This window comes from Limulus polyphemus, unplaced genomic scaffold (genome assembly GCF_000517525.1).
Source record: "Limulus polyphemus unplaced genomic scaffold, Limulus_polyphemus-2.1.2 Scaffold458, whole genome shotgun sequence".
Lineage (NCBI taxonomy): Eukaryota > Metazoa > Arthropoda > Merostomata > Xiphosura > Limulidae > Limulus > Limulus polyphemus.
In genome coordinates, this window is record NW_013666068.1 from 187,278 (window position 1) to 197,615 (window position 10,338).

At 31.9% G+C, this 10,338-nt stretch overlaps 1 protein-coding gene across 2 annotated transcripts in view; it reads left to right on the forward strand.

The window, feature by feature from the left end:
* Positions 1-10,039, forward strand: part of LOC106458409 (iroquois-class homeodomain protein irx-3-like) — a 72,740-nt gene extending 62,701 nt beyond the window's left edge. The window contains exon 2 of one of the 2 annotated variants that reach the window (XM_013917923.2): positions 8,785-10,039. In XM_013917923.2, the coding sequence (XP_013773377.1) occupies positions 8,785-9,764 (980 nt within the window). In that variant the 3' untranslated portion in view covers positions 9,765-10,039. The remainder of the gene's footprint in view (positions 1-8,784) is intronic. The other variant, XM_022384619.1, reaches the window with a different exon arrangement.
* Positions 10,040-10,338: the final 299 nt, after the last annotated feature.

Consider the following 10,338-nt stretch of genomic DNA (forward strand, 5'->3'; position numbering starts at 1 on the left):
GTTTCTAGCGTTGTAAGTCCGCAGACATACCGCTGTGCCACTGGGGGGCATGGGCGTTTGATGCAGGCCTTAAGGTTGAAATGTAATATACTAACATGAACGAAAGAAAGCATTTGTATGGCATAACATATTTTTCACAAAAGAAAAAACAAACTAATAACACAGTTCATATTTTGTGTTTAGTGAGGAACCTATTCAACAGAATAATTAATTCAAATATACAATAACAATTTTAAACAGTATGTAAGTTCTGAGTGTAATGATTACAACATTTCGGCTCATAGTATCATGTCATCATCAGGTAAAAGCTTCATTCAAAAAGGCCGGTTGGATTTCAAAGAACGTTACAGACTCGTGATGATGAGGTCAAGTTTTGGGTGGCGTTAAATTGCTGACAAACACACACACATACAGGGGTAAAAACATAACCTCTGTCCACCTTTGGTGTCGGAGGAAACAATACAAGGGTTTGGAGATAGATATGTTTAAGGCATGTTTTTCCACTTGAACTTAAAATGTTTGCTAGTGCACTTAATAGTGTTCTGCCCATATGGAATCGATTTATAAGCTGTTGCTATTGTATTTTTAAATTAATTAAATTTATTGTTACCCTAATAATAGCAATAATAACGATATACTATTAGTAATGGCATTATACCTATCAAGAACCCGCTCTGTGGTCGTGAGTTTAATAATACAGCTACACCACGCCATTTTGACTGTCAAAGAAATAAAAACGGTTATAGTTATCCAAAAAGTAATACCGACTGTTCAAAGTCACTGTACATTCACGCTTTTACAGAAATAAGCATACTGGCTGCAAAAAATAAGTTTGTTTGTTTTGAATTTCGCGCAAAGCTACACGAGGGCTATCTGCGCTAGCCGTCCCTAATTTAGTAGTGTAAGACTAGAGGGAGGCAGCTAGTCATCACCACCCACCGCCAACTCTTGGGCTACTCTTTTACCAACGAATAATGGGATTGACCGTCACATTATAACGCCCCCACGGCTGAAAGGGCGAGCATGTTTGGTGTGACGGGGATACGAACCCGCGACCCTCAGATTGCGAGTCAAGTGCCTTAACCACCTGGCCATGCCGGGCCTTAAAAAATAAGTTCCGTAATAGAAAAAACAGTTATTCAAAGTCAATGGTGTACCGTATAAAAAAAAAATCAACGTTTCAAAGCCAGATATAGAGCAGAGCACAGTAACAAAATATCGGCTGTTCAAAGTTAGTTATAGGATAACAAAAACATCAGTTGTTCAAAGTTAGTTATATGATAACAAAAATATCGGTTGTTCAAAGATAGTTATATAATAACAAAAATATCGGTTGTTCGAAGCTAGTCATACAATAACAATAATATCGGTTGTTCAAAGCTAGTTATACAATAGCAAAATATCGGTTGTTAAAATTAGTTATACAGTAACAAAAATATCGGTTGTTCAAAGTTAGTTATAGGATAACAAAAACATCGATTGTTCAAAGCTAGTTATACGATCACAAAAATATCGGCTGTTCAAAGCTAGTTATACGATAACAAAAATATCGGTTGTTCAAAGCTAGTTATACGATAACAAAAATATCAGTTGTTCAAAGCTAGTTATATAATAACTAAAATATCGGTTGTTCAAAGCTAGTTATATAATAACTAAAATATCGGTTGTTCAAAGTTAGTCATACAATAACAATAATATCGGTTGTTCAAAGCTAGTTATACAATAGCAAAATATCGGTTGTTCGAAGTTAGTTATGCAATAGCAAATATATCGGTTGTTCAAAGTTAGCTATACAATAACAAAAATATCGATTGTTCAAAGTTAGTTATGCAATAGCAAACAATATCAGTTGTTCAAAGCTAGTTATGCAATATCAGAAATATCGGTTGTTCAAAGTTAGTTATACAATAACAAAATATCGGTTGTTAAAATTAGTTATTCAATAACAAAAGTATCGGATGTTCAAAGTTAGTTATATATTAACAATAATATCGGTTGTTCAAAGTTAGTTATGGATTAGCGAAAATATGGGTTGTTCAAAGTTAGCTATACAATGACAGAAATATCGGTTGTTCAAAGCTAGTTATACAATAACAACAATATCGGTTGTTCAAAGTTTGTTATGCAATAGCAAAAATATCAATTGTTAAAATTAGTTATACAATAACAAAAATATCGGTTGTTCAAAGCTAGTTTTACAGTAACAAAAATATCGGTTGTTCAAAGTTAGTTATATAATAACAAAAATATCGGTTGTTCAAAGTTAGTCCTACAATAGCAAAAATATCGGTTGCTCAAAGTTAGTTATACAATAACAAAAATATCGGTTGTTAAAATTAGTTATGCAATAGCTAAAATATCAGTTGTTCAAAGTTAGTTACACAATAAAAAATATCGGTTGTTCAGAGCTAGTTATACAATAACAAAAATATCGGTTGTTTAAAGTTACTTATTCAATAACAAAAATATCGGTTGTTCAAAGCTAGTCATACAATAGCAAAAATATCGGTTTTTCCAAGTTAGTTATACAATAACAAAAATATCGGTTGTTCAAAGTTGGTTATGCAATAGCAAAAATATCGGTTTTTCAAAGTTAGTTATACAATAACTAAAATATCGGTTGTTCAAAGTTGGTAATGGAATAGCAAAAATATCGGTTGTTCAAAGTTAGTCATGCAATAGCAACAATATCGGTTGTTTAAAGTTACTTATTCAATAACAAAAAAATCGGTTGTTCAAAGCTAGTTATACAATAAAAAAATATCGGTTGTTCAAAGTTAGTTATGCAATAACAAAAATATCGGTTGTTCAAAGTTAGTTATATAATAACAAAAATATCTGTTCTTCAAAGTTAGTTATGCAAAAGCAAAATTATCGGTTGTTCAAAGCTAGTTATATAATAACAAAAATATCGGTTTTTCCAAGTTAGTTATACAATAACAAAAATATCGGTTGTTCAAAGTTGGTTATGCAATAGTGAAAATATCGGTTGTTCAGAGTTAGTCATGCAATAGCAACAATATCGGTTGTTTAAAGTTAGTTATTCAATAACAAAAAAAAATCGGTTGTTCAAAGTGAGTTATGCAATAGCAAAAATATCGGCTATTCAAAGTTAGAAATACAATAACAAAAATATCGGTTGTTCAAAGCTAGTTATACAATAACAAAAAATCGGTTGTTCAAAGTGAGTTATGCAATAGCAAAAATATCGGTTGTTCAAAGCTAGTTATACAATAACAAAAATATCGGTTGTTCAAAGCTAGTTATGCAAGAGCAAAAATATCGGTTGTTCAAAGTTAGTCATGCAATAGCAAAAATATCGGTTGTTTAAAGTTAGTTATTCAATAACAAAAAAAAAATCGGTTGTTCAAAGTGAGTTATGCAATAGCGAAAATATCGGTTGTTCAGAGTTAGTTATACGATAACAAAAATATCGGTTGTTCAGAGTTAGTTATACAATAACAAAAATATCGGTTGTTCAAAATTAGTTATGCAATAGCGAAAATATCGGTTGTTCAAAGCTAGTCATGCAATAGCAAAAATATCGGTTGTTCAAAGCTAGTTATACAATAACAAAAATATCGGTTGTTCAAAGTTAGTTATGCAAGAGCAAAAATATCGGTTGTTAAAATTAGTTATACAATAACAAAAATATCGGTTGTTCAAAATTAGTTATGCAATAGCGAAAATATCGGTTGTTCAAAGCTAGTCATGCAATAGCAAAAATATCGGTTGTTCAGAGTTACTTATGCAATAGCGAAAATACTTCATTTATTTTTAAGAGATACCCACTCAATTATTGTTATGATAATCGATTTATTTTCATGCAACGCCTCGTCTCTAACAGTGAAACGTGATTAGGTACTTCAATGTATTTGTACCTTGAATATTCTATGTGATGTTTGTTATAGTTAAAGTGTTGTACCCAAATAAATCTATTAATTTACCAATAGCCGTCTTTAAAAACTTGAAAATTTCTGCATGCTCGGAGTAGATTTTACCATCATAACAATAACATTTCCACTATTTATCTGTTTCGATACAATATAGATAAAAAAAAACTCTCCCAGTGACAGGTTTAGTTTTAGATACTCAGTATAAAACAAAAAGACAAATGTTAATATCTCACTGTGCTTTAGAAGGGGACATAAATCCCATGGTATCGAAACGGTTAAGCACAGATGTTGAGAAACTGTTATATCCATTGTAACAGTCGTTTTTAGTCGATATTAAAGTTACTGGTGTTTCTTCGTTAAACAGCACATTATGTTTATATTCATGAAGCACGTCATTATTAACCTTATATTTATGTTGACTAAATGCCTCTTGAGTCAGAATATAATAAAGCTTACTTGGTTTGGTATGAAAACCATGGATACTCGCAGAGGAACGACTAACGTGGTTACATTATTATCACAAAAACCACTCAGATGTAAAATATGTAACCTAACGGCTTAGCTGCAAAGACACGACTGTTTTTTGAATCATCTTATAATCAATTAGATGTAGTATACAGCTTAGAAAATAATAGTTCATTTGTTGTAATGATTTGAAGTAAGCAGTAATGTGAAACCAACTCTAACTTAGTAATTACAAACCTTGTGGATATGGTTACACGTGTTATCTTTTTCTGCAGCTCAATTTTCTCTCCTTTAGAAAATACAGTTTTGCTTTTTACTGTGGATAATCTTCACATATTTGAAAATCAGTGTCTTATACAAATTGGAATATATTTGGCAATTAACAAAAACACAGAGAAGTTTCTATGGTAATATATGTTAACTTATAGTAATAGTAAAATCGTAGGCGATGAAACATGAGTTAATACTCGTCTTCATATGCAGTAGTTCAAGCCCATTTTGTTGATTTTCTGTTTGTCGCCACTAGTTATCAGAAGCGAGATCATTAATATATTCTATATATTTCTTATTTGTAGTGAGATCAGTAATGTTTTTATTTATTTCTAGTTATCCGAAGCGAGATCAGTAATATTTTTTATATATTTCTAGTTAACTGAAGCGAGATCAGTAATATTTTTTATGTATTTTTAGTTATCTGAAGCGAGATCATTAATATATTTTATATATTTCTTATTTGTAGTGAGATCAGTAATGTTTTTTATATATTTCTTCTTACCAAGAACTGCACTGAATACTTTCCATCTAAATTATCAAACCAAGAATTTTAATCATCAAAAGTGAATATTATGTCTGTGTGATAATTTCAGTTTATAGTTGTTTACATTTCTTCGTGGTGTAACTAAATGAAAACATACGTACGTTACAGTCTATCGATTGTCATTGGGAAATGAAATGTTTCTAAGCGTCTACAATATCGTGTTATCGAAAAGCACTGCAGCTACAACGCAGTTGTGTGGTTACAAAATATCCCATAATTGCCAGTTAAAAGTTCCAGCTCTTTTCTTTTTTCTAGCACTCTTTGTGATAGGAAGTAAATGCTCGTGACATGTTATATGTTAATAGAGGAGATAAAGCCTACAAGATGAAAATTGGGTAGCTTAACAAGCAGTTTATCATAGGTATAATAAACTTCAAAACTTTCCAAAGAGTTACAGATGTTGCACTTCACTATTTGCTTACCGATATCATCCAAAACTTGCAATAGTTTTCTTTACAAGAGAGTTTTGTATACGTAAGAAATATGCTAAATCGTACTTATTCAACTTTCATGACACATTTTGCTACCGTTGCAATAGGTAGGTTTGACTGAACGAGCTTTTAAGCATCGTTTTTAATATTCATTACGTTTAAAATCGTATGTTTTTGACTATGAACATTTCCATATGTGCGTATGTGTAGTTTCCTGCTTTCACAAAAGTTGTCAGCAGAATGCTATTAGCTGAGTTAATTATGTTATTAAGGTTCTGTTTGGTGGACTTTGATCAGATCTTGGCAGCTGAATCTTCCGAAAACAGAATGCTTTGAATTCGTACATCATGTTTATTACAGAACAAAAATGTGCATAAACAAACTGAACATTGTTAAAATAGTTATTTTCTGAGAACTAAAGTTTTGAAAATCAAGAAGTAAAATGTGTTATTCATCACATAAAATTATTTCTATATTTCTATTGTACTGTGTTTATTATGTAATGTAATGAATCGTTTAATGCTCGTTTTGAACAAAGTTATCACAAGTGTTAAATTGACTAATGCCACCAGATGGCAGTAACATATTGAGGGCACGTACATTCATAAACAGCAGAAGTTTGCAGTGGTTATAATAGCTTGTTTGTTTGTAATTAAGCACAAAGCTACGCAATGGGCTATCTGTGCTCTGCCCACCACGGGTATCGAAACCCGGATTCTAGCGTCGTAAGTTCGCAGAAATACTGCTGTGCCACTGGGGGGGGGCGGTTATAATAGAGTTGGACCAATCATCTCTTAATATACATAGATATTTTAAGAAATGCGCTTTGGTGAATAACATAAATTATACCGTACCAAAATATAACAACTATTCCAACCGATGAACGTTGGCCCCATAAAAACAGAAATAGTATACGTTAACAAAGAAACAGATACCAAAGTGTTTTGTTTTTTTTATATATATACGTATTTACTTTTGAGGCGAATCTTGTAGAACTCCTGACATTATATAAATCATTAATCATTTTTTGCAACGTAAAATACGTCAGTAAAAATGGTGAGCGTTCTACCATTGAATCATATTGATTACATTGTTCAAATGATACCTGGACAGTCTAAATTCACTTCTGTTTGTGTTGTATCGTTTCCAATGCTTGACATTTCAAATATTTAGTTAATGAAAACAAATTCGTACACAATGGCAATTTGCATTACAGAAGACTGACTGCACTATGGAACGTTATTAAATATTATGTTTTTATCAAATATGTATAATACGTGTTTCCTTTCGGGTACAGAAAGAAAAATAATTATTCTGCACGTAATATGAGTTCCTTTCTTTCTTGTGTTAATTACGTTAAAATGAAATTCATGCGTGCGTATTTCTTGAAAAGAAATAGCTATACAATATCTCTTTGCACTTTTGGTAAATTTCCTCTTCACCTGTCACCTGGCCATCAGACTTCATTTACGATTCAGTATTGTTCAAACATGGAAATTTATCAGCCTTTTAACAGTTTTTGGCTTCTCTTGTTTGACACCTGAGTACATTATGTGCATTTATTTTGCTTCTCACGTATCCGGGACATTCGAAAGTAGAATGCTCAACATATAGAAATTAAGCTTTGTCATCAAATGAAAAATACTATAGTAACCCATAATTTTAAATGTAATAAAATAAAGCAGTGTCGTACATTTCTGCATGGTATGATAATGACAAGAAACGTTAGTGTTGAACATTTCTGTATCGTATGAAATGATAAGAAACGTTAGTATTGCAGATTTCTCTATGGTATGACAATGACAAGAAACGTTAGTGTTGAACGTTTCTGTATGGTATGAAATGATAAGAAACGTTAGTATTGCATATTTCTGTATGGTATGGCAATGATAAATAAAACGTTATTGTTGCACGTTTCTGTATGATTTAACAATGTAAAGAAAGATCTGTGTTGTACGTTTCTGTATGGTATGACAATAATTAAGAACGTTCAACCAACACTTGGGACACGTGGTTGGAGTTGCATTTTTCCAAGGTAGTTTTATATTAGAGTTGATAGATTTGAAAGTTTGTAATATATATTTCTAAACAACGAGATTACTCTAATAATGAAGTCTGCTATGAAAGCGTGGAGCGTTATATACAACAGCATAAACATTATCTGCCAAGCTTCATTAGTTATGTATGAAAAAAATAAATTGTCTGAAAATAATTTTAGCATTTTTCTATCTCAGAAAGTGTCATTATTACATTCTTATTTGAATTGTATTACAAAGATAGTTTTGAAGCATCATTTTGTCGTGATTATCATTCTTAACATTAGAAATGAAGCTAAAGTTCTGACGCCGTCTTAATGATGTTCTCCATAATTCACTGTTTCACCATACCTTAGAGAATCGATGTAAGTTGTCGATCTTCTAAGGTCACTACAGAAGCTCATAAAAGATTATTTCATACAGACCTCATCTTCTTTCCAACAGGAAAGTTGTTCAACTGATTGCTCAAAATTATCCAGTTAAATTCTCGCCTTCTTTCCAATAGTCTATGATATACAGTCATACTTATGATATTGTATTTAGAACAATGCTCGGAAATGTTTGAATTAATATTAAGCAGTTTTAGCACGGTCACAGAATAGTATGATATGATTTAAGAGAGATATGTTTTAGCTTAATAAAGCAATATTTTACCTTAAGATATATTTTTGGAAAAAAAATGTTCTGATTTTATTTATTGCAAAAAGTTAAAAGTGGTTTAGTAAATAATACTATTCTCTCTAACGTAATGTCACATTACCCTGACATTATATATTTGATATGTTAGACAAACTTAATTAGGTTAATGCATTAAAAATTTATTAAGTGTTGTTGCATTATGTTTTAAAACAATAGACTTGTGTCAATGAGGAAAAACAGTATGTTACAATTAAGAACTTAAAGGCAATATTCTTCTACATGTATTTCATGTTAACCCATTAAAATACTTCTTTGTTTGGATTTGATTGGACTTCCTTACCCATTGTTCCTCATGTTAAGCAAATGTAATCTTACTACTGTTGTCTGTTTGATAGACTATCATTCATAATATTCTCTAATAATGTCATATTCAGAAATCACATTTTACACGTTTTGTCTTTATGTGTGACTATTCTTAATACTAAATGTTATTTTTTTAGTTAGAGAGACGAGCCAGATGCAGATCTATGGCGATTCCATGCCCTATCCTTCTTACCATCAATCAGAATTGAATTCCAGAAAACGTCGAGGAAACTTACCCAAAGAGTCTGTCAAAATCCTGAAAATGTGGCTTTACGAACACCGTTATAATGCTTACCCTTCAGACGAGGAAAAAATGTTACTTTCGAAAGAAGCCAATCTTAGTATCTTACAAGTTTGTAATTGGTTTATCAATGCTCGGCGTCGTATCCTACCAGACATTATACGCAAGGAAGGCCATGACCCTCTTCTGTATACAATTACCAGAAAGACGTCTCATAAAAGACAAGGATTGTACCAATCACCAGACCTAAACACTTTGGAGACCTTGGAGAAGGATAAACTTACAAAACCAGACACTCAATATTTAACGCCAATTAACAACACAACAGTTGGTGATTTCGAATGTGAGGGTAGCTTCAGCGATGGATGTGCTGATGAACACTCCATTTTGCCATCTTCACAGAATGACATGGCTTGTTCTTTAAAACTCGGGAAACGATGGACTTACGGTCATGAACGAGATATGATTTCTCGAAAATTTAAATCGCCGTCTGTTTCTCAAATTAATTCCAGTGTACGTTCTAACATCCAAACTGTTAAAATGTCTTGTAAAGAAGTGAAATCATCATTCTCAGTCCAACTTCCTTTCGTGACGATAACTGCCTCTTCTGGAGTATTTACTTCATCCACATTAGCATGTTTTACTGGTTCTCCAAAGTTTGAAACACTTTCTGTTCCGGATGAAGCCAAATTTCGAAATCCAGATCCAAACAAACGTAGAACTGACACACCAAACAAATGGATATACAACGCTTCTCAGCTAACGTATCACGGAACCAATAAAGAGGATCCTTTTCGATGTCTTAATCTGTTGGTAGACGCTGCTGTTGAAGAACTAGAGAAGCGCGAAATAAAAAACAATGCTGCACATTTATGATGAAACATCAAGTTATGTCATTATTGCATAATGTGCCTTTAAGTGTATATGTATTGTATATCAAACAGTGTGGATATTACGCAAATCGCTGGTAGAACGACGATACCAGAAGAAAACAATGCATTGGACTACGATGTCGAAGTTACTAAAAGTGTCAAAGTATTGTGACATGTTCTCCGTGATTGATAAACGGTTTTTAACAAATCAAGAAATTAGCACTTATATTTAAACGTTTGGCTTTTATCCTTTAGAGATTTTTGAAAGGAGTCTAAAGGTGTATATATCAAAAATGACAAGACCATAGGTGATGAAATTAGTGCTAGTAAATAGGGAAAATAATTACCTTTTGAAAGAACGAGGTTATGATTTAGTTATTAATGTGTACATTAATTAAGCTTTACAAGAATGAGATTATGATTAGTAAATGTGCACATAATTAGGTTTTAGATAAATGAGATTATTATAATTAAGAGTTGACAGGTAAAATAATGCAACTATTATCTTAAATTTATCTTATTTTTTCTGTCAAGAGTTTTTTGTCTCAGTTTCAGATTGCACATTTGTTCGAGCATAT